The 25,240-nt window shown below is 36.9% G+C and overlaps 3 protein-coding genes across 3 annotated transcripts in view; 2 read left to right on the top strand and 1 right to left on the bottom strand.

The window, feature by feature from the left end:
* The first annotated feature begins 3,938 nt into the window (after positions 1 to 3,938).
* LOC100743616 (upstream activation factor subunit spp27) lies at positions 3,939 to 8,121 on the top strand. Its single transcript, XM_012381798.3, has 5 exons — positions 3,939 to 4,086; positions 5,451 to 5,541; positions 5,876 to 6,168; positions 6,245 to 6,498; positions 6,578 to 8,121. The coding sequence occupies exons 1-5, from the start codon at positions 4,044 to 4,046 to the stop codon at positions 6,692 to 6,694; spliced, it is 798 nt and encodes a 265-aa protein (XP_012237221.1). The 5' UTR covers positions 3,939 to 4,043; the 3' UTR covers positions 6,695 to 8,121.
* On the bottom strand, positions 7,877 to 11,131 carry LOC100743491 (cilia- and flagella-associated protein 206). Its single transcript, XM_012381799.3, has 13 exons — positions 10,871 to 11,131; positions 10,610 to 10,775; positions 10,358 to 10,538; positions 10,117 to 10,286; positions 9,828 to 10,041; positions 9,634 to 9,763; positions 9,445 to 9,552; positions 9,279 to 9,381; positions 9,128 to 9,195; positions 8,884 to 9,032; positions 8,714 to 8,812; positions 8,511 to 8,646; positions 7,877 to 8,450 (listed from the first exon to the last, which is right to left on the bottom strand). The coding sequence occupies exons 1-13, from the start codon at positions 10,961 to 10,963 to the stop codon at positions 8,223 to 8,225; spliced, it is 1,845 nt and encodes a 614-aa protein (XP_012237222.2). The 5' UTR covers positions 10,964 to 11,131; the 3' UTR covers positions 7,877 to 8,222.
* A 345-nt stretch (positions 11,132 to 11,476) lies between these two features.
* Positions 11,477 to 25,240, top strand: part of LOC100747922 — a 70,630-nt gene continuing 56,866 nt past the window's right edge. Inside the window, exon 1 of the mRNA XM_003486914.4 lies at positions 11,477 to 11,783. Coding sequence (XP_003486962.1) covers positions 11,660 to 11,783 — 124 coding nt within the window. The 5' untranslated portion in view covers positions 11,477 to 11,659. The remainder of the gene's footprint in view (positions 11,784 to 25,240) is intronic.

Genomic DNA, 25,240 nt, shown 5'->3' with positions numbered 1-25,240 from the left:
CGTCTGCGGAACACGTGCGCGGTGGGCCTAGCAAAAGACGAAAGAGATGCTACAACGGCCAGAAAGTTAGTTGAGAAGCGGAGTGTGAGTGGAGAGGTCACAGAGTGTGAGTGGAGAGGTCACAGAGTGTGAGTCGACGTACGACGATATTGTAGTCGGTCCTGTTGTTATTGAGTATCGCTTATTAAGCTACACTAAACCCTAAATATAACATCATTTCTTGTCCTTACTCTAAGAATTCATACGTTACTACATACGTATAGTGCAATATATGTATAGTGCAAAGATAAAAGAGAAAATTTTATGAAAGGAAAGGCGTGTCACCATAAATAAAATGATCCTCGCAATCAATCAATGATCTGTACTGAATAAACTATCAATTATATTAAAATAAGGCAATATGTTTCTACCATTTGCGGGAGTCGTAAATTCCAGTTACGATTAGAATAATCGACGCCACGAATAGATCGATCCTCTATTTCGATTAGGATAATAGGGGTGGTTCAGTGAGTATAACACTGCGGTTAACAGGTTATAATATATATATTTCCAACAACTTTGTACAGAAGATATTTACGCTGTTGCGTAAGGTATAAATGAAGTAGACGAATGATTGACGGTTGAGAACCCGATGAAGAGATGTTGACAGAGATTAATGGAATACAAACGAATCGAGTACAAGAAATTTTCAATTTCGATATGACACGATCTAACAAACGATTAATTAAAGATGTATTAGTTGAGTAAACTTGGTAGTTTATAAAGTGTGAAGAATTACTACATGGTGAAAATCAGGCACATCAAACAGAATGATACGTGTAGATTCCACACTTTCCGGTACTAAAGTGATGTTTCATCCCGCCAAATATTCGTCTAACTGACTAATCAACCGATTGGTTGAGGCAGTTTGGAATATTTTCAATTGAAACCAGCGCAAGAAATTGAAATATTGCTGCAATATTTCTTTAATCAACGAAGTATGACATTTTCAGACCATATATGTATAAAGAATTTTGATCGTTTTACTTTTTGCTTTAAAAAGCTGATATATACATATCTCATTATGATCAGGGTTAGGGGCGTGAAACGAATTCTCATTTGCGCTACACTCGGTTGCTATGCAATGGAGAAGACATGGACTAGTGCAAATACGACTACTACAGAATTTGACAAGTAACCGCGGTAATCAGACACTCGAGAAGCTAATGACAATGATCCTAGGTCCAACAACGAATCCGCGATCAACGAGTTAGTAGGCTTATTCCTTCGTCGAAGTCTAAGTTGGAATTGATACTTAGCGTGGAGATAGCAAGACGTTAGTTAACTAGTCCAAGAGCTCGTACACCAGCGAGAGTAACTTTCCATCACTGTGACACACATCATTGTTTAATTACAGCTGTAAACTTTAATTACAATTTTATGGATTTTCCCGAAGTTCCAGAGGGGAGACTTCGGTGTCCTTTCATCTCCGACATACACATAAACGAACGATTCTTTGGAAAAGCATTAAGTGATATGAGAGAAAAGAAGAGAAAAGAAATGAAAGGGAAAGGAAAAAATGAGAGGGGATATAATGACAGGAAAAAGGAGAGATGGAAGAAGATAAAATGAACATATTCAAACCTATATTATACTAACGTCGATAAGGTTGCACGTGATGTGAAAATGGTAAAGAGAACAGGTAACCTTTAACACGTGGGACACGAAAAAGCATTGTATGTTATGCCGTTATCCCATCCTATATCTCGTTTGTGGTCTAGCAACATGTATATTTATATCCGAATATAAAAGAAAATCTTCTTACATCTAACATTACTAACTTCGGTGGTTAAAATGAATATAAATTTCTAAACACATCGCTCTAGAACATTTAACATAGACCTGGCATGTGTTTTTGATTTTTTGCGCAGTCGATATTTCAGAAGATTGGGTACGAAGAGCTATAAAGAATTGTATATATTCTAAATCTCAAATATCCAATAGTGCTATATCAGATCGTTATTTATAGAGTTGATACGATAAAAAATATTAAAATATATTTTGTGTACATGGAAAAATATACGCAACTTACGTTCAATTTTCCCGCTACTTCTCACTAGAGTCTACAGTATCTTTATCTGCTAATAGGACTGAAGTGCATAATACAACGCTAGATGGCGAAGCAAACTTATCTGTAGCTTGAAAATATCAATATTTTCGAGACAATTCTGCAATCGTAACCTGAGTTGCATGTAAAACAAACAGACGACAAGATATTTGTTTGTTTATCAAAACTCATTTTTATAATACATCATTAAATATTTGATGAGCATTTATAAGTAACAAACGAAAAATTTCTCATAATAAAAACAATATTGTTGTTGTACCGGAAATGACAGAGATTAGGAGGGAAAACAATATATTTTTGGCGAAAGTTCACAATTTTATCAATTCCTGTACAAATAGTTAAAGTTGTTATGGAAAATATGATCAGAAATTTATTATAAGGTTGCACAGCAGAACGAAATGATTCATTACCATAGAACAATTAAACCAGTGAATAATGATAAATCGTATTCTCGAAATGATTCCGCGAAAAATGAAACCGCCATTTTAAAGCGTTCAAACACCCGTGGCGGCATTAAGTTTCGACGTGTCATCAGTAAATATATAATCTAGGCTAAAATAAAAGAACTTAAACGCATAGAACGTTTAAAAAAAAAATTCAATTTATTTTGATGATGTTTCTGAAACAAATTTATATGGAATTTTATCGAGAAATTCGTCTTTCAACAAACCTGCCAGATAGGGTATAGTCGCCTTCAAAAGTATTTACGTCATAGCTGCCATAAACTCTAGGTACATGTGTTAGATGATAAAATCGAGCAAGGCGCTTCCTAAGAAATATTTTCCTCGTAAAAAACTGATACGATTTTGTAAATACAACGTCCTTCTAGGATCAACGGTTTTAAAGTTATGAATTTTCCAAGATCATTTATTCCATGCATCCTTTCGAACGTATTGGTAGTTACTGTACCACTAAAGCGAGGAAGAAACCGAGTGGTCGCTTCGACAGTCGCGGCCTATTAAAATATCGCACTGATTGGATGCAATTACACGTGAATGTATCAATTTTTAGAGATGATAAATACACATTTGTTATATAAACTTATTATATATGTAATATAGTACAGATCACTTCATATCGTTAAATATATCAATATATAAAATTTCTTGTTTCGTAAACAAAATGTTAGTATTGTTATAGATAAAGATAATGAAGTTCACGATATAGATGATACGAAATATGCAAAAAAAAATAAATTTCCATTTACAACAGCCATTGTTCATATTTAGTTTAGCTTAATGAAACTGGAATCGCAACTGATATTCATTGAACTACTAGTTTTTATGACATATCGGTAGAATGTATACTGATTGTCATATGATGCGACTATATGCCTGACGCTATGAATCTCGAAGTGGTCGCTTTGTACAGTCCATTTCGATAAAACAGTCCGAAGGATTGAGAAAAATCATATTTCGGTCTATTAAATTATATACATTATTAGCCATTGGGTGTTATAAGAAATTATGAAGAGAAAAAAATTGACCCAGTTTGATATACATAATATCTTCCCAAAATGTCAGGTAGCACTGTTATAGGTTATTGAGAATATATTTTCTGGAAGTGAAATAGTACTAGGTATACGAGTCGACTGTACTGTAGACGCCACCGGCAGCCACGAGCGGTCGCTTGAAGTACAGTTACAACCAAAATGTTTTTACAAACGTATTGGCGGAATGTCAAAATAGGATCATTCGATCGCAAAATTACGAGTGGGGCGTCATGAGAAACTTGTAGCTCGCAAAAAACTAACACGATTTGGTGTATATAGTATTCGTTTTTAACGTATCCCTGCCGAGATATCTGTTTTTGAAGCTTTGCAAAGGTAACGAATTTTCGACTCACTGTATAGGGTGACTGTACCAACGGACGCTACGGGAGTCCGCAGCCGGCATAGGTTCAGTTGGCAGCAGTACGCACAGCGAGAAGGTTTACCATGGCTGATATTTCGAACGAAGAGCTTCGTAAAGAAATCACCGGTAAGTGGCAATATCCTTTGATTTACCATACTCTGATCTACAAATATGATAAAACTAAGTTAGTAATCATTCGTGGTGCAAGTTATTGGTACGTTTGCGACTAGGAATATGTAGAAAATCGGGCTCTTTGCTCTTGCGACGTGACGACTTTAGCGCGCACGATGTGACGAAGTGGCGTGCCCCACGCCGGCCATTACAACCACGATTCATCGTATTTCCACTTACGTACAGCTTTATTAGAATATTGCATCTCCGAACCGTTTCGTGTAATCTACTATTAAGATTTTTATAAAATTTTTCGATGTCTTGGGAAAATTTGGATTCTTCCTTGGTTTTCTAGAAAATGATAGCTTTCCCTATTCTATCCTATAGTATACTGTATGACGCGTCTGACTGTGGTGGCGCGCGCCTGAAGCCATCGCATGCTTCATATCTCGCTCTTTCTCTTGTCTCAACGTCTTTTGCACCGTGAAAAGCGATCTCAGCATGGACCGTGCCCTCATTTTCTAGAATATTTCAACGGATCCTGCTTTTATTTTTTATTTTACCAGGCCAAATATAGCCTCGTTCCTCGAATTTTACTCGCTTGTTATAGTTGCTGTTACAACGTATTTCGTTGTCATATTTACTCGATAGCTTTTACCTTTTCCCGCCGCCTCAAAATGGACACAATGTCCATCGATATTTGTTAATGCCTTTTTTCTTATTTTGAATCTCTTTTACTTTAGCTGTTTATCGCCTTAAATTTCTGCTAATAAATTTCCGCCGGAATTGTGAATCACGCCACCGATACGCTCGAACCTTTTAGCTATTTTCCATTATTCCAAGGTCCAATGTATTCTACGATCGATCAGCCGATGTAAAGAAAGCAGTTTTAGAAATACAACCGATTTATTACATTTTCATGATAAAGTTAACTTTCAGAAATTTTTTTTCTCTATGATATAGAGAATCAGCAACCGGCACAATGAATGGTTGCCATTTTCGTTCAATATTTACTAGCTCTCTGACGCGGGAAACTACAATACGTTACCCAAACTTTCATGAAATATGCCACATTAAAAATTTTTAGGTTATTTAAATAATTTAATAGTATTACGATAATTGATCTTTTATTAATAAAATTATTGTTTGTTATATTTATAAAATTTCATATACTTAACTGTTCATGAATAATGTACAGAATATAAAAAGTAGATTGAAAGTAAAGTCTGCATAAATAAATTTGCCTATCTTTTATCAAATTTTGAATATTTGAGTTATCGAAACAATTTTCTACATACAATGCAATGAATATTTTTGAATATTTGAGTTATCGAAACAATTTTCTACATACAATGCAATGTTTGCATTTTTATGTTTAGCTATCCTTAAGGATGCGGATCTTACCACCATGTCTGCTAAAAAAGTTAGGCTACAGATTGAAGGAAAACTTGACATAGACCTCACTGAAAGGTAAGAATTCATTTAAAATGTATCGTCAATATTTAGCATAAATACGTCTATTATAGTCGCATTTATAACAAAGGAATCAAATTTTCAAAGATATTTATTAAAATTCATAAATATATACATATATTGTTTGGATACCACAGGCATTCTTGCAATTAAAATAATTCAAGTGTGAGTTTATGTGTATCCTAAATGAAAAGAAGGATCTCTGTGTGTAACTGTTTTCTTAAGTTTCTACCTCGTTCCTCCTTCGACATTTTCTTTGAAATTAAATATATTTTTATTAGCAAGTTTTATTTTGTGTTTAATGTGGATTGTGTAACAACTTTATGTATAGGAAAAAGGAAGTAGATACTTTAGTTATGGAGTGTCTGCAAGAAAAACAAGATGGAGCAAAGAAAAAGAAGAAGACTGCTAGTGAGGAGTCCGAAGATGGAGAGGAAGAAGAAGAAGAAGGTTCAGAGGAAGAGGAGGAGGAAGAAGAGAAGAAACCAGCCAAAAGAAGTCCTGCAAAGAAAGCAATGAATAAGCGTAAAAAAGGATCTTCTGATGATGAAGAGAGTGCAAGCGATGATGATGCCAGCGATGAGGAATATAATCCAAAAAAACCAAAAGCTACCCCTAAAAAAAGTAGGTAGATCACAAAAAATTTTGCATATGTACATGTTCATTGTTCTATAGTTATAACTTGGTATATTTTTGATAGATAAACCTGGCAAGAAAGGAAAGAAGAAGGGTAGTGATAGTGATAGTGATGAAGATTGGGGTAAGGTTAAGAAAGCCCAAGGTGGAGGAGCGAAGAAAGGTGGTGGTGGTGGTAAAGGGGTTGGAGGTAAGGGTGGTTATACTCGTGCTATCACACTATCGCCTGAGCTTTCTGCAGTTGTTGGTGCTGAACAAATGGCTCGACACGAAGTCGTGAAGAAGATCTGGAGTATTATCAAAGAAAGAAATCTTTATGTAAGTGTTACTTCTTGTATGGTCTTTTTTTATGACATACTTTGTTTCCAGTATTCTAATACATTTTCTTATTTTATAGGATCCTAAGAATAAGCAATACGCAATTTGCGATGACGAATTATTGAAAGTAATTGGAGTAAAACGTTTTAGAACTTTTGGTATGATGAAGTACCTCAAAAATCACTTTGTAGATTAAATCATCCTTGAACCACGAAATCTGACAGGTTATAAACATTGTATAACGTATTCCAGGATGCAAAGTGCATCTCTCCATCTTTCTCACACGATACATACATAAATATACATACATACAAACACACACATATTTCTTGCGACTTAAGACTTTAGCCATGTTTACATCATTCCGATGAATTCTGTTGTCCATGGTAGCTGCTTTGACTTATTGAATGTTCGCAATGTAGCATCCTTATTTATGGGCATTATTAAAGATGTGGCTCGTTAACATTGTTAAAAGCTGCCCAAAATGTGTATGCAAATGATGACCCACAGGTAGGAATCCAAGTAGATTTGGTCAATGACATAACGGTATAAAAAGAAAGGGTCAGTACCATGGACGTGCGGATGATTTCGAAATGTGGAAAACATTAAAATGGCCGATAGTCAATAAGCTGGTTTTAAGTCAATGTATTCAAAGTTAATGTTCTATCGTTTACCTGGTGGTTCTTGTAAACAGTCTCTTTCATCGAGTATGAAAATACGGTGTGCCGTGTGGCAGTAAAAATGAAGTAGCGAGAACTACTATAGATTCTTTTAACAATAAATTCTTTTTTATTTTATTACGTGACAGTCAATATCTGGAGAAAATTAAATACAAGGGATTACTATAGCAATTATTGCGTTTATATTTATTTGGATTTTCTTTTAATCGAAAATTTCCGCCCGACTATCACACAATATTTTCATCTTTTTATTTTTAACGTTGATTACTTTTCTGCAATGGATGTAACAGAGAGATAAACAGTTTTGTCAACAAAGAGAGAGAGAGAGAGGAGTAATGATATGTGGTAAGGCAAAAAAAAAGTGTGGAAAAAATTAAGAGAAAGATAATACGAAAAATCAACATTCTGTATACATCTTCTGTATAATTGTTATATTATACACTAAAATTATTACTAAGCGAAATTTAATTGTATTATCATGTAATTAATAATTATTGTCGTAATATAGGTTTCTTTGTGTAAAGAATTGACCTAACTCTTAAGATTTAATGGTAAAATAATGTATTCAGTGAAGGTACAATGCATGCATATTAAAAGTCACAGTATGTGCAGCATTATGCAATGTTGAATTGTAGGAATAAGATAGGTTGATGATGCGAGGTATAGAATTAATCCCCTAGTGTGGATATTTACACCTCGTTGTATGGAAAAATTTGTGTATTTTGAATATAAATTAATGAATGCTGGCCTAAATTAATGGAAGCCACAAAGAAATCATTGCAAACAATTGATAATGAAAACACTACAGTGAAGATAAAGATGAACGTGTACACAGAATAACAAGTTATAATATCAGTTTGTTTTTTAAATGAAGAAAAGTACAGGTTATGCCCTGATATTTCGTGAATGTATTTGAAAACATCATTAAAAGATATTGCTTTCATTTTTTTTTAGAGTGCCCTTTGTAGCTTCATTCTATCGTAGATGTCCTCGAACAATCCTATCCAATTCGTCCTTTAAACTAATGTAAAATTGAATACATATCTATAAATGTTCGAGTTCGTCTTCTAAGAAAGATAGTACGTGTTGATTATCATCGCGCCTCCCCCGCAAGCCAAAGATATAAGTTAAGAGTTTCTTTGTGTTCATATAATTATCTCTCCTCGTTTGAACTTCTTTATTTCGGGGCGGAGCTACTTGTACGTAAATACCGTATCGGAAGTTGGATTTATATGTTTGCGTACTGCGTGTTGTGCATCGGCTTATAGTTGCCTAGAAAGAAGAGAATGAAATCTTCCTCTCTCCTTTATACTGTTTATTAACAGTACTTACTAAGTGCAATGCTCTGTTTCTTAGTTCCCAAAGATTCGAAGAATAATTTTTGTCAATGGAAGGTGGAAGTATATGCAAATCTGTTTGAACCATTTGATGTTGACAAGTTTTTAATTGAGGTCCTTCTTCCGACAACCTTGTTAATTAATATTTATGTTTTAATAATTTCAATGTGTTTCTTTTTAAATATTTTAAATACTAACACTTCTTGTGTTTGTAGAGCTCGAACATCATCGTGTACTTGAAACAAATACACATATTCAACGTGATTGCGTATGTAATCAAGAGCCTCATAAATGTACCTGTGAAAACTTATTATTTATCCATTTATTTATTTCGATACACTTATGTTTTTATACTTTGACGAAGATACCTATCAGGATCTTGTCCGAATTGTTGGGCTGCTAAAATCGAGCAAAATACGTAATATTTTCCTCTCCATTTAACAATACCGTTATTCGGATTTCCCGGGATCAATGCTCCGTGTTCACTAACGAACTTCCACGCGCAAAATCCTAGAAACTGATGATGAATTTATTAACCTAGGAAATGTTGTTTTCTACAATCTGTCATTTAGCATATCTAGTTTACATAGTATATCATACGCATAATTTTACCTCTAAATTTATATTTTCAAAATCCTTAGTTTCATTAGGGTGATAGATAGTGCACTCGCCGCATTCCCCTGAAAAAGCAATTTATAATTTAATTTGTAGCTTTCTATGTCTAACCAATGTTACAATGTTAATTTGCAATTCATCTTATTACTTATTGGTTCACCCATTGATTGCTCTAGTCTTTCAGCATCTGTGAGGACTTCTTCGTTAGACAGCATATCGGTCAATAGCGGCTCGTTGTATGCATTCACGGTCTATTGAATGTTTGGTTCGTTGCAGCTCATATACATATATAATTATATATATAAAACAATTACCTTTGCACTCAGAGTTTGAAGTTCCCAGAAAAAGTTATTTATGCCACTTAATATAATCACCTCATCTTGAAGTCCCATCCATATATCTGCTAAGTCGATAAATTGTGGCTGAAAAATTCAGGGATAAGAAGTAATGTTTCTAAAATGAAAAATCATGCAAAAGACGTATAGTATGATATAATTTCTTACATATACTTGAACAGTAGGAATAGCAGTCCTATATCTCACGGTATCGTGAAGCTTAAACAGACGTCCTTGGAGACGTTCCATATAATTTTGTATCTCTTTTTCGCTTCGCTCTACATCGCTTAACAGTTTCCTATAACAAACAGGTTAGCTTTCGAAATTATCAGATTAATATTAACAAATATTGAACGACACACCTGACGTAAATTTCTTGTTGCCGACATGCAGTTAACATTTCGGTTGCCCAGTTTACATTCTCAATTGTATAAACGCCAAGTGGTATTAATTTTCTAATGAGACATATTTTTTCGATGGCTGCAGTAAATTTATATATTTTTGTCATTAGACGTTCCAAAAATTCCATGATACAGTCGCGCGTTTTTTTAGTAGCTTTTTGCAAAATAGCTGGCACTAAACAGATATTTTACATTAATGATCTGTTTCTCCATAATGTAACAATCTTTCTATTAGTCGCCAAGGACTCACAATCGTCGATGCCTTCGCCTCCGCGTTGGTTATCTCTATTAAATAAACGTATTCCTGCAACTATGCACATTAATTCCATTAGCTGTTCTTCCTTCTCACGTTTAGACATCTTTACATATTGTTCTAATTCCGAAGGTTGAAAAACGCTTTGCAGTGCCACCGATACTTCCCTAAAAAAGTAAACTTTTTACCTCCAATTAATAATAACCAGTATCACGAGAACGTGTTTTAATATTCTTACTTGAGCACAGAAGATACAGTAGGATTTCCAAGACCACTTAAGAAAGTAATAACCACCAACATCTTATGGTACAACTTTTCTGACTCCTGTTTATTCGCAAGTTTCTCTGTCTGACAAATTTCCGCCACTAATGGTCCAGTTTTTTGATGTAATCGCAACCTATGGCGCTTAACAGTCTCGTCTATATAAATTAAACATACATATTTCACTGTTCTATATTGATCATTTGGCATTCTCAAAGTTTATTTTCACCTCTATCGTGATAGTGCTTCGCAAAATATAATTGACTTTTTAATATCGTTAAACTCGGTCTTTCTTGATCGCATATTTTTTCAACTATCGCTTGAATAATTTTTTCATTATTTTCTTCGTCGTCTACCTTAATTTCATATATAGGATTTAATTGAAACAAAGTGAGCTGTAAACATGTAGGAAAAAAGTCATGTCTTGTGTCAAATTAATAATTATTTAGGTTAACTTAATATTGAAATTTCTCGCATAAAAGATACATACCAAAAAGGAAATAAAATCTTCAGTCACGTCTACCTCGCGTTCTTGACACGCGATCATTATACTACTTATTAATTCCCTTCGCAAATTTTCCATGATTAAAATCTAAATACAACTGATCTTATGAATTAATATTTTAAGTTGTCGTCGACCGACTGTATTGGTTTGCTTTCTAAAGTTTGATCGATATCCCAAACACGACCTTTTACATTCAAAGCTTAGTGCACGATTATTATTTTATCTATAAAAAGAAATGTCTTTCTTTTCTTAGAAATTTCATATCGAAGAACTGAATCTTTTTTTTCATTTTTTCCACCTTAATCATTGAACTGAAGATAAAACGACTTTTATTATATTTTTGTGATTTATAATAGTTTATTAGTTTCTGCGTATTTTTGCCGTTAATTGATTAGCAATTCATATTTGCAGAGGTCAACAGAAAGAACTCGTGAATAACAATTATTAAAGCGGAAAAGGAGAGAAAAATACAATGAAAAACATACTGAAAGTAATACACGATTTAAATGCGGCTGTAATCGGCGCGCTTCGAGTTCGATAAAGTTCGTAGACGTTCGTAAACTTCGATGGCTCGATAAACGGACGAGGTGGGGGCCGAAGCTCCGTCAGAGGTGTCGCAACAGTCCAAACCGACGGAGCAGTCGGGTTGGGTGGCCAGTACGGTGTGGTGTGTGCGTCACGAAAGCAGATAGAGCACGGAACGCAAAAACGTGATTACCGGTTGTCATGACGTTCGCGTAAGCATTGTGCATTGTGATTCGCTGCCCAAGAAACATGTTGAGTGATATCTGGTGCTCGAATTCGCTATGTACCGTCAGTGGTGCGACGGTGCAGTGCAAATTAGTGCTGGTTTTGGTACTACTCGCGATTCTACCTGATGTATACACCGAGAGCCATGGTAAGTCGTTGAAATTCTCTCACCTTTGTAAAAAAAAAAAAACAAAAACAAAACAGACAGTCAGTCGGAGTAACCGTCGTGTGTCTTGTAGTTTTCAATGGCGCGATTATTCCAACCTCCCTCTAGCTTTGTTTGTTTGGATTACTTTACGTCTTTGAGAGCTAAAAAGTTATCACGTTCTTGCCTATAGCTATTCACTAAATGTTGTAAACATTTGTATCTGAATTGTAATTAAGCATGCAAATCGTACATGATACGTGTTTGTAATATTTTTATGTGACAGTCGCGTACCGTTTACTTCGATTGATTGTCATATATGCACGTTTATGCCTATACATACATACCTATATGTATCGAATTTACACTGCTTCGATATACACGTTTCGTTGTGGATCAGACAAATGCTTCTTCTAGTTCGTATCGTTGAGACAAAAGCTATCGAAGTAAAATACGAAAGGTAGGTCGAGAATTGTTTCGATCGTCGAATGTTTGATTTAGTCGAAGTTGACGTTTATTTTTTAAATAAAGTTGATGGAGAGGCTTGTGTATATTTAACGTATGCGCATATTGTAAAGCGCGCAGGGTGGTAGCTTTCGAGTGGCCAAACAATGCAAACCTTACTAATGTGAATATAGTGTATTTTAACGCATACATTAATGCGAACTCGTATCCTTATTATTCGATATTCCCCCGATAAAATGCAACCAACTTAACGTATTATCGTATTATATATTATAATAATTGACATTAGCAACAAAGAAACGTACAAAGTTATAACGGCCAAAAAAACAGGCGAAGAAAATCTTCGTTGTGTTTTGGAAGAAGGATGAGCTGGGTGACGTTAGACGGATCGATGAAGATTTACGAGCAAACCATACACCTAAACAGTTAATACTCGCGATCGTACCGACAATTTATAGGATATTCGGTTTAATTATTTATCAGGATAAGATGCATATAATAATATATAATATATACATACCTCTGGAATAATAACATACCTCTCTATAACACAATATGAGACGTCTAATTTTCTTCTTCGATTCGCTATCTAGCATGGGTTGAAATATTATAAATATTAATATTCGTATCAGTCTAACGTTACATTCCAGATTTGAAATCTAAGGAATCAATATTTGAGACTTTGAAATCTCGAAATTTGGACTGGAAGATTTGGTCATTGTTATCGATAGTTAACGAACATAAGTGGATTAAATCTTTCAGTTACAACCGATCGATTTGAGGAAGCATTTATATTAGGATAAAAAAACAAACGCTATGAAATGCACCGTCGCGTCGAGGCCATATATAAGAGAGTAAACGGTTGACTCGTTGCAAGAGGTTGTTTCTGCGAGTTACAGGCTCGCTGCTTCCGTGAAACAATGTATGCTAACGAATCCGTCGAGCCCTCTCGAAAAACCTCGTCCTGGTTTTCCTAGCAAAACAATATTTTTCGCGTTACGTTTCCTAAACACAAACGGTACAGAAAACAGGCTGCGGATAGGCGAAGAAAGCAGTAGCACTAACAACGGTTTAATTATTCGTGGCGGCGCACGATCTAGCGTCGTGTGTTCGTTATTTTCTCGTCCTTCTCGGAACGCTCACTAGTCCGTGAAGGTACTCGTAGAAAATCCTTGAAAGTGTGCCTATAGTCGGTCGGCTCATCAGTCGCTGTAGGTTTTCCACGGTAATCCTGTCCATTCGTGAAACGTTTATCGATCTATAGCCTGTTGTTTTCATTCTTTTACATTCATACCGTATGTGTTATAAAAAAGTTTTTCGAAATTTCATTAAACACTGTAATCGTGTAAACACGACTGTCATAATTGTATTGGTGAAAATTGAAAGCAATCTAAAAGTGTACATGTATACTATTATTACAGAACGTTTACAGCATCAAACGAAATTAACGAAGATTGAACGTACATATTACTTTGTTTATGCGTCGTGAAACGTTAAACAATACACATCCCTCTTTTACGTAGTTACGTTCATAATTGCTCTTTAACGTAGGCTAATTAACCGAGTACCATCAATAAGTATAGCATTACGAGGCTTGTTTATCGAATGTTGGAATAAAATAACTGCTGCATAGTAGAACATCGATGCAAATGATAACCATGGAACATTGACTCGAATGAAAAGTCAATAAAGACAGAGAAAGTTCGTAGGCAGTGGACGGATGTCTGGGACGTCCGGTGTGTTCGTATGATTCATTGGGCGAGACGAGCTTCAGCTACACTCAAAGTCAACCCGATCGTTTGCCTCTAATCGATGATTAATCCATCCTCCTTCAAGGCGTCGACATGGTCGAGTGGTTCTTCGAGTTGACGAGGTGTGTACGTGTATACCATCTCGTACTTTTTGGCTTGCGTTGCCCACATTATCTGCAAGAAGTTCGAATCACCGTGATTTTCGTTTCTCCTAACGCGAAAATATTTTTCAGCGTCGCTTTCGAAAATAGGAACTTGCAGTATAAACTCTCTCTTTCTGTTACACTGTCGTTTAAAATGTATCCGCACACTGCTTCTCTTTGACAAGTTTATGGAAAAATACTAATAGAATACTATAGCGCGATGGAATTGATTTTTATCGTAATTTCTGGTACTAAATGGTATTTCGTTCGAAAAACTCCTTACCTGTAGATTGCTCGATTTTTCAAACTACAAATTAGACGAAGAAGATTCTTTTTCTATAACAAGCAATCATTCAATCGGATATTTACAGGAAATTTCGTTATACACCTTTTTAGCAAAAGGATTAGTTTGCATTTGATTTGAAAATTTGGAAAAATTCACTACTATTAAAAACTAATAGAAACCTACCAAATCTACTCACGAATGGTAGTCGAAATAATTATGCGTCTCTACGTTAATGTTCAGATTTCAGAGATTAGCGATGCGTGACAAATAATAGAAAGAACGTCTCATCGTCTGTTTCTCAATCGTTCCACTTTCCAATCGAAGTGATTCAAACGAGTTTGAGAAACTCATTGAATCGTATTTGCGAATCCGTGATCTTCTACCGATTAATCTCTCCTTTCCATTCGATTTTAGATCGCGTTTAATCAGTAGTCGCTTGTCTTTGCTCTCGTCTTTGTTCATTCTCAGAGAACTCGCTGCGATTCAAAAACGCGAGAGTCAGGGGTTAAGTAGAACGAACGATTACCATGACCACAACGTTACGATCGAGTCAAGCGAGAATGATTCATGAATAGAATCATTCTATATTTACTTGGAACGAATTAACGCAATTTCCATGATCGTCAAACGACACAGTATATGCATACGGATTGTATCGGTGCGGCGCGACGTTCATTTAAGTGGTTGATCATAAATATAAGCGGCGTCTAACGGGGAAGGTCGATTCACCGCGACTTCCGCTTATCGGTGACTCCGCTTACTCTCCAACCAGTCGATTTATGGGCTCTCTCGTACTCTCGGCACTCACGACGTATACTACTGTTCATAAATATGTAGAAACTTTGGTCGATTTCGATCAACGATATATGAATATTACTAAAACATATGGTAATTATGCCGTTTAATCATTTTTCCCAATTTTCATTATTTGACTCGAGTCTTTTCTTTAAAAGCTCTACTTTATTATTTAAACAAAAAATCAATCGAGGGAATACGAGAGACTAATATACCTCTGATTATTTTTATTATTAAGAAAGCAGCAGATTCTAAAATTGTCTTCTTAAATGACAAAGGTGGTTCGGTCTAACACTCGTAAAATCCGTTTGTAACTTTTTTTCTTTTTATATTCTACGACGACTGCGATAGAGTAAAAATCGTTCTGCGACTTTCTTACATTCTGTCAAAAAGTAAGTGTCTATATACTTTTGAACAGCACTGTAGAATTCTGAAATCGTTTTTCGTATGCCGATCGTGCGTTTCCTGTTCCCGGCGACCGATATTAGGATCCATACCGGTTTACACGTACCAGAGTTAATCAACGCCGATGATTAACTCTGATATGCGAAAAAAGCAATGTCGTCTAACTGTAAACCACGAACACGAGTTTCTCCGTTATATCGAGAAACATTCGCGCACGTGTTCTCCGGGCGGAAAGAAGGAAAAGACTCGCAATTGCGCAGTTCCAGTGTCGTTGTTCTCTTGCCTTTGTTAACAGACACGTATCTGCCAATTTGCAAGAAGACTGTAATTAAGAATGAGTTTACGGTTGGAACAGTTGGTGATTAGGAAGTCTTATCTCTGCCGGGTCAGCGTTCATTCAAGATCGCCATAGCTTTTACATTCCGTTTGAAAGAAAAACACCCGAGATATCGAAATTAAAACTGTGGATTAATTCCCATAACCAATAATTTGTGAAATTTCTTTGTAAAATTCATTTGTTTTATTTTCAATTTTGTAATTCTGTCATTTATATACAAAGACTTTGATCGAGATTTTATTAGTGTTAATAACTTGTGTTTTGTAAAATATTACTAGAAATATTAATTTACATATGCAAGACAGGCTATGAAATTAGCTGAACGTAATTAACCTGTAGTGTTTACCTGATAGGTATTGTCATTTGGCTTTGAATGTTTGCAGTGGATAAATAATTTGTTTACTCGTTTCCACGAAATCGGAGAGAATACAGTATTGAAAGCACGTTGGTAATCGATGTGTATCAACGAATGCGAAAACCGTGAATAAATAGGAGAACAATACCGAATTCTTGCTTCTACGCGCAGTAATAATTAATCATGCGTTCTCGCCGAGCAAAATGAGTATATTGGGCCACGTCGATGATTCACTTTGTGTAAAAACATATTACCTGGATTTAACGACACGGCACTCGACATTGCAAATTAGTGATATGTATGTTGCTCAATTCGGGATTACTTGTCGTGAATTCTGCGAAAATGTTCGTCCATTCTCTCTACTGAAAATAATTGAATCGAATCGAGCCCCGATAATCTGATCCTGTTCTCTTCGTTTATTTGAAAATCCAACGATCTCGTCGCGTGGATCGAAACGAGACGATGTTAAAGAGTCGCGTGGAGCGTCCAACAGCGATCGAAAATCGTTAGAATGAAATACCGACGATCCATTGGACAGGGGTGATCGACGATTTTCATTTGCACGAGTCTTGATTAAACGTTCCCCGGAGCGTCTGTGACGGGGCAACAATGCGGCTGCGAGAAAGGCAATGGAACCTCGCCGCGCCACTTTACATTCTTCTTCATTGTCTGGCCGTTAAAACGAGCCGCGCCGCGCCGCGTCGAGATCACCGTCGGGCAAGGAAAAAACTGTCGCGGCGTCCGTGACGAGGGTGCGACACCCCTTCACCCTATCCGGAGCCCGAAGGAGAAACGCGTCTCCACAGAAACCACACGCTTTGGATGTTCCATTTTTTGACATATATTGCCACAAGTATTAGAATATCTCTTTGTTACCTACTTCGACCATACGCAAACCAAACTGATCAACTCCATCAGATTTCATCGTTTGATTCGAAAGAAATCGAACGATGATAGTAATAATTATTAGTATAATATAGGGGCTATCCCGGGGTTTGATAGAGAAATGTGTTCTATGGATATATGTATATTCTAAGCAAAAGATATTGTATCAATATCGGTCGTATAGTCTTACTTAAAAAAATTTGTAACAAAAATACGAAGAGAACGAGGTAGCAAGCTTGCAGTTACTCTGTTATGGGACGAAAATAGGCTTGAAATTAACATAATCGTAGCTGTGTTAAAAAATATTCCTCGCTCCTATCTATACGAAAATGACTTCATCATCTAACTATCGCCACGAAGCTCATACTGATTTTACTTCGCTTTACCGAATTAGTCAATCTTTACGTCGACTCAACACATGTATCGATGTTTTGTGTTTGATATGTTTTTCTTGTTGAACTTATCGACATAAAATCCAATGACGCGTTCTAATACTTATGGTCGACAGTCTATGTCGCAAATGGAGATTCTATACCTTTTCGATCGAGTCACTGCTGGACATTGCGGCTGAAAGCTTAAAACTTCGTCGGACAAGGCTTTTAGATAACGTTGGAAAGTTTTACTTCGTGTCCCGTGCTCCGCAACTCTTCTGCTCCCTTTTTTTAAGGAAATCCGGTCCGAGAATCGATGTTCCGTAGCGGCGGAAATCCGATTAATTAATCCCGGCCGAAATCGTCTTAGATTTTTTTACAAAGTTCAATGCCTCTCGAAGGGATTCAGTTCTGTCAAAGATCGCAAACTTTAGTCACAGTTTTTAGTCACAGCGTATTTATTTGTTCTGCTTGGATCGATGGTCCGGTCGTGCTTTCACGAGCAAACTTATTCTATAATTGTGTATGTACATTCCATAACTGTTAGTTCTTTCACAGAACTTGATGAATTTGTCATCTATCAGTGAAAGTCTTATATCTTTACATCGAATAGGTTTTTTCCATTTTTCACTCGATGATATTAGGTCGTCCGAAAAGTTTCCTTCGCTTTATAAGGAAATAATGGATGCGCAACATTTTTCATTTTACGTTATTTTGTCGAATTACGTACGATTCACTTTGTTCTATCAAGACAAAGATCAGATTAGATTTTATGTTTGTATAAAGATGCGTTGTTGTAAAAGACGCGTCTGCAAAAGAAAGACACTTTTCGAACAACCTAATATTAAAGTACAAATTGTATCTCTCGTATCTTTTACCTGAAATCTTCATTTGTGAATGAAAATTCAAGTATTCGTGACCACAAGTAAGAATTTTACCTACCAAGTATCACGAGATCAGACTAGATATTCCTTATATTCTCTCATATTATGTGCATTCCGTGTATTTTTACGCTTTCAAATATACCACAAATAACCTCAGTCTATTTATCGTAAAATATTTGCCAACAACGTACTGACACTGTTCAGAAACGTGTTTTCTTGCGTTTACGTGCTTCAACAAGTCTACTATATAAAAACATATTCATCTTTATAATGACAAATACGTGCGGCGACACGATAATTTCCGCTATAAACGTCTCGTTAATTGCGCGGCGAGCGTAGTTAGTAAGAAAGGATAAGCCGATTGTATTTAAATTGCCGCTGCTGTATTTTATTCGTTGATTTTCTATCGATATGGCGCGTCAGTGTCTGCTACGATCTGCACGGAAATAATCACGCAGCGAAACCTGGCGTATGGAAATTGTTCACGGGACGATCGTAGGAAATCTCAATTGCTAGACGAGGATTTAAAGCAACGGGACGGGCGTAGGAAAGGCGAGCCGTTAAGGCAGGGCTCAGCAACGGGTCAAGAGCGTTAAGCTCAATGAGACGACGATCGAGGCGACGAAGAGGCTCGTGCCACGTGTGGGCAGAATTTTATAAACGATACGTGCCAGCCGTGGGCGAGCCGTACCAGCCGACGCATCGTTCGCAACATCCGCAGATTATCGCGATTTCAGTTGTTCGAAAAACCCCACGCTTCTTTTCCAACTATTCTGTCCACGATTTCTCCACCTTCAAACTAACTTTTATAGTTCCATCTTGAACAAACTTTGCTCGAGATCTCTCGAATCTCAGAGAAATCTCGAAAAAGCGCTACAAACTGCTTTCGTCCTCTTCAAGTTGATTAATGGCACTATCTGTAGTTCGCAACTCCTACAATTCATGCTTCTACAAAAGTATTTAGATTTGAGTAGATTTTTATAATCTATCCTCTCGTATTGTAGTCCTCGCCTAATGTAGTTTAATATTACTTTGTCATGGCTTAGTCACGTTTGAGTCCCAAGGGGGGATCATTGGAAAAACAGAGTCGAAAAATCCCGAACAGCGCGATAGCCCTTGTCGTAATCGATTGCGCAGAGAAACAAGCGGCGCAATAGCGCTCGTCATATTCGTTACTTTATGAAATACATCTATATTATTATATATGCTACTATTGGTACATATACTATTAGTTTATAAATATCTCAAGTTTTGTTCAATAAAAATTACTGAGAAGATAACAATGAAATACAAAATACCGTACTGGGACTTTTCGACACAAAATCTAAACAGCGCAATCGCACTACTTGGCACTCACACGGTTAAATCTACGTTCTCGGATCTCGCCATTTACCATCAACGGAGAACATGTATCAAATAAGTAAATAATAATAATAATAACTTTAGACTATGAGAAACCGGAAATGAAGTTCGTCCTTGGTCTATCTTGTCGTCTTAGTCGACGTTATTTCTGCAATCGTTAAAATCGTGTCACATTCGATCGGTTCGCTCGATTCGCGGACGATGAAAGTTTCATCGATCGACCTTCGAGACTCCGGCAATGGGCAGAGTCCTAGATTCCTCCGCGGTGTTGGTGTTGCCAATGTCGGAATTGATTTTGAAACGGGCGTTCTTGAAGGAAAACGGGATCCGGTCTTCGAACGAAACGGTGTCTCTTAATCTCACTGTGTTTAAAGGCGCGTTTCTCTACGTAACATACGGACGCGGACGTTTACTGCGAGAGACGATCGTAAAGCTTTCCGCTGGCGAAGCGTCGAACGGATAGAACTAAAATAAAAGTCCAGCTGTGGCATATGGGCGCCACTATCACGGTTTAAATTACCATCAGTTTACTCTTTCACCCTTTCTCCATGGCTGCAGTTCCCGCGAACCGAACCGGTTCGACGCCCAAGTAACCCCGTCACGCACATTTGAAATTTAAAACGAGTTACGCGAACGTTTAAACGTACACGGTCGAGGACGACTCTACTTTCAATTGTGACGAAAATACCGCTTCTTTTCCTTCTTTTTTTATTCTGCCAACCGTGGCAGTAAGATCTCGATCAATTGCAATACCGCTAGGTTAACTAAGAACGCTGAAACTTATCGTCAAAAATACATTGTATATCTTTTTGTCGATTCTGTTCTTCTCGTTGGCAAGTGGTTACATTTTCATGCGAGGGTAAGAAATAAGTTTTCCTCGAAGTCCCATTGTGGCCTGATTTCCAGAATCGCGTTCGTCTCGACATCTCAAACGTTGCACCGTTATTTCGGACAGTAGGTCGTGGCAATTGACACGAGGGACTCTCCTTGACTCCAGCCCTGTTTAACCATCCAGCCATATTTTAAGGAAAAACAAGTCGGGCAAAGCGAATCGCGAAGAAGTTTAATTACCCGATTTCTCGAGCGTTATTTTTGCAATTTTTACATTGCTTATTTATTCACTTTCTATTTTTCTAAAAATATATTCAAATTTACCAAATAAACTTGCGTCGTCATTTTGAAAAGTCGACGATCATGGGGATTCAGTGTTTCGTTCGATGGTTTAAATCCATGATTAAATCACTATACGTTCTTTCTACTCTTTTCCTACCTTTCGTTTCCGAAATTGATCCAAAGTGTGGCTTCCAAACAATTCATATGTACTCTATAATTATTACTGTCCACGAAGTATGAAATTATGTGTCGATTAATTAGACACGATACAGAGGGTGTAAACAAGCAAGCAAAATTATACAGATGGGGAGAGAGAGGCACGAAGGTAGTGTTGACGATGCAACAACGTGGCCAGGCGGCAATCATCGAATCCCCTTAGCGAGTGGCGTTCATTGTACTTCCGAGTCTCATTGAAGCCCGGCTATTTCCGTCGAGGCTTTCCAAACACGCCGACCATTGGAACGAAATTATGCGACGCGTGCCAGCGGCCGCCATATGCTCTCGAATTAAGCTCGCTTTGCGAACTCGTGGCTTGGACCCGTGAATGCCCAGGAAACCGACGACCCCCCTGTTCCAATTCCACCTAGAGGATAATTGCGCGAGGAGACAATGGCCTGGTTCGCAAACTTGACGACTCGTTTCGAGTTTCGAGTCGGTTTACGACTCGACCGCTTAATCGCTGCTCCCAACCGATTCGCGTCGATGTCACGTAGCGTTACAGATGTTCTTCGCGTCGACGAACGTTCCTGTCCTTCGGCAGCCCGTTATTTCACGCTCGTTGTTACTTGTTGCTCGTCGGATGATCGTCATTCGGAGTGGACCAACGAAACACACATTCCATCTTTCCTCTTCCGTCTCTATTTATTACTTCTCTAACACTCTCCGTGCTTTTTGGACTATTTTCGGTCGAATAGTATCTTTTCATCGTGAGAAAATCCTTTGGCTTATACTCGTTTGCGACTTTTGTACTCTGAGGAAACAGTATGCTATAATGAGTCACGAAAAGCATCCGTATTGTCTTCCCTCAATTAACAAGTTTGAATAATTCATATGTTTTCGCGAAACAAGTTTCGTCATTTTGAACAACGAGAATGTTAATTAATTAAGCTCCGTTATTCCAACATCCGCATCATTGAGGAGAATTTTAAAATTAACGTACGAATGTCTGTGATTCATTGTATTTTCAGGAACGTTATACATTTTATTATTGTTACATAACTTTGGCGTATTATTTGATTGTTCGATCCTTTGTTCGAGGTAAATTTGTTTTATAAAAATGGGAAATTATCTTCCTCCGCTACAAGCTACGTTCCAAAATGTCAAGAAAGTAGGTACAACACAGATTGCGCTACACTAATCACCAAGTTAGCAAGGTGCGACGTCACGTTTCACGTTCATCACATTGCGGTTTGAAATAATTGTATCCTATTGCGTAATCTCATTTGCATCCGAGTCGACTGTTCTCCAGTTTTGCGGTGACGCTTCTTATTTCCGGTCGAATCTCCTGCACATTTTTTCAAGGTGACATTACCAGTCATCGTGATCGTTGGAATGTTTTATTGGTTGTTTGCAAGCATTGCATCCAGGCCGCGGATTTTCTTCTCGTTGAACGATTCAGCGGTCAATTCGGATCAAGCCACCGGAACAGAGTCAATCTGGACCAATTATGCAAATCGCCGTGTTACCGTTAAATTGCATCCGCCGAGTGCGACATTAACGTCGGACTTTTCATCGCGAACGCGAAAATTATAGGACACGTTGATTTTTTTCTCGCGTTGTCCCACGCCTCAAAGTTCCCTCGGCAAAAATGGATATCGTGGAATCCGTTTTTGGCCGAGTTCGTACAGAAAATGCGACCGCCTCGAAGACATTTCCTTTGAGTTCTAGTTCGCGTCTCTGTCGAGATAAACGCAGTGAAGAATTTTTACGAGAAGAGCGTTTCACACTTTTATGAGAATGTAGCGCGGTTCGATTTGTCGTAAGAATCAAATCTTACTCGGTATAGTAGGACAGGGTTATTTAAGCTGCTCAGAAACCATACTTGCTCTAACGCCATAAATCGAAAAGTATAGAGAATAACGATTATGTTATAAATATTAGTTCGTAGAATTTATTTATTATTTGGAATTCGCGATTCTTTATCCCATTTCCTCCTGATAAATATAAACTTGTGAAATCAAGTAATATTCGTCTTTAAGAAACCAGACAAGCAGGTAAACAGCTTTTTGACAGTTTTGTCCCACTTTTTGCAATTTCTTTAAAAATTGAAGGAAATGTTTGTGACGAATCATACGAAGTTATTGTACTATTAAATCGATTAAAGTAAGTCCATATGTAAAAACAGGTCACTCGTCACTTTATAAACGATTTACTAAGTGCATGTAAAAAAGATTCGTGCACTTAATCTATTTAGCACGACTAGTCGAATATTCAGTCATAATTTGATTCACATAACTTCAGTAATTTAATAATTTAATAATTGAATAGAAAATAGATCATTAAGTTCGGCAGTTTTTAAGTATAGGTAGAATTCGGTTGAGAATTCTCTTAAGATCAGGAAAAGATGCTACTACAGAGAAGTAGCTACTAGAGAACAGTAAAAGATACGATCAAACGATCGAATTGCACCATTTCGTATATTAGCTAGAATTCCGAAAACCTGGATCGTTGAAATCTGTCAGAATCACAAGTAGCGATCTTTATACTTTGAGTCGAGTCAATGCGAGAGTTGGCTTTTCAAAGCGTTCTTTATACTTTAGCAACCACTTCTTTTAGATTCTCGTATTCATCGTCGAAACTTTACCAGCCAAACATCGACCAGATTCCACGAATCTTTCTCCTCATCGGAAGTCTATCTTTACCCCGTCTTTATAGCTCTCGTAAAGTCGAATCAGTGGTCGATGTATTTGTTTTCAAAAAGATCGCCTTTCCTAGTGAAAAAGTTCCCTTGAACTCTCTCTAAGTATCGTTGCTCTCGATGATACATTGAATACATTTGAGATACTTTTTCAACTCTCCGACTATTAACGAGCTGCATATTTGATCAATTTCTTAATTTCATTAAACAAGTACACCGCTAATGTTCAATTTAAAAAAAAAATCAAATTACCTACTTCCATGAGTTGGTTTATTACAAAAAGATTACGTAGATGATAGCAAACTCGAAGAAAAACTTCTAATTAATTGAAAACGTATATTAAACTTTGTACCATCTAATAATATTTTCGCATCAGTATGAAAATTTGATACCATAAAAATAGAATGTAGGACTTGATACAGAGTCTATATTTAATATGCATTCAATCACTCCGCTTTGCTCGATTCTGGTTCATCAAACGATGATAATGTGGCGAATGCTTGAGGCTCCTCGGCACTGTTATTTAATTTCTATGACCGTGACAAACTGAAAGATACTGAAATCGTAAACATAAGGGTTGCGGTCTCCAAACAATCTTACTTTGTCAATGAATGTTAGTATCGCGTAATGATAAAAATTCTTTAACTCTTCGCCTTATCCATCGAGTGAAATATCGAACACTCGCGACGATGATGAGCAGAACGTCTGCCAGATAAGAGTGAAACAGTTTTCCGATGTGCTATCTCTGATTAGGGAATTCCAGTAGCGTTCTACGTTTCAAGATCGTCCGTTAGTCCGGAACTCGAAGCCGTGTTGCGGATGTCCGATGTCTTGAGTAGTTCTCGGAAAGATTCCGAATTACATATTCTTCTTCCTCTCTCGACCACAGTTCTGCTCATCACGCGTGACTAAAGATACAATAAGTTTCACGTTGCGTGAATCATCGCACGAGAGGTCACGTTCTTTCTTCCCAGAATCATTTTACGGTTCGAGTAGTACTTACATCGTCAAATGCGTCGGAACACCTCGATGTGTCATAGAAAAAAGGAAAGAACGAACGTTCAAAGAGGAAAAAGCGTTTGTCAGGAGGACGAGCGTTTTTAAGATGCGTGGAAACCTTCGTTACTTTTCACGTTACTTTCGCTTCGCTGTCGCTTAATTCGAGAAAAGAGTAAAAATCAAATCCCGATGACCAAGATGTTTATGCATTTTTTAGAACTTTGCAGGTACACGAATGCATAAAATTCACTAGTAAAATTTACATATTTAATTCGGTATATTTATTATATCGTTAAAATGTCGCTGTATCGAATATACGACTCTCCTTAGTTAAAACGTTTTACCTACCATTTCGAAACTTTTTATCATCTTCTTTACGCCATCTCTGTTTTTCCTGCTTCTCAATTACGTGAATTCTGTGCATTTTTGCAGCTTTGGAATTTTCCAAAAAT

The sequence above is a fragment of the Bombus impatiens genome, unplaced genomic scaffold (genome assembly GCF_000188095.3).
Source record: "Bombus impatiens unplaced genomic scaffold, BIMP_2.2 scf_0135, whole genome shotgun sequence".
In the NCBI taxonomy this organism is placed as follows: Eukaryota; Metazoa; Arthropoda; class Insecta; order Hymenoptera; family Apidae; genus Bombus; species Bombus impatiens.
This window is presented reverse-complemented; position numbering and strand designations above follow the sequence as displayed.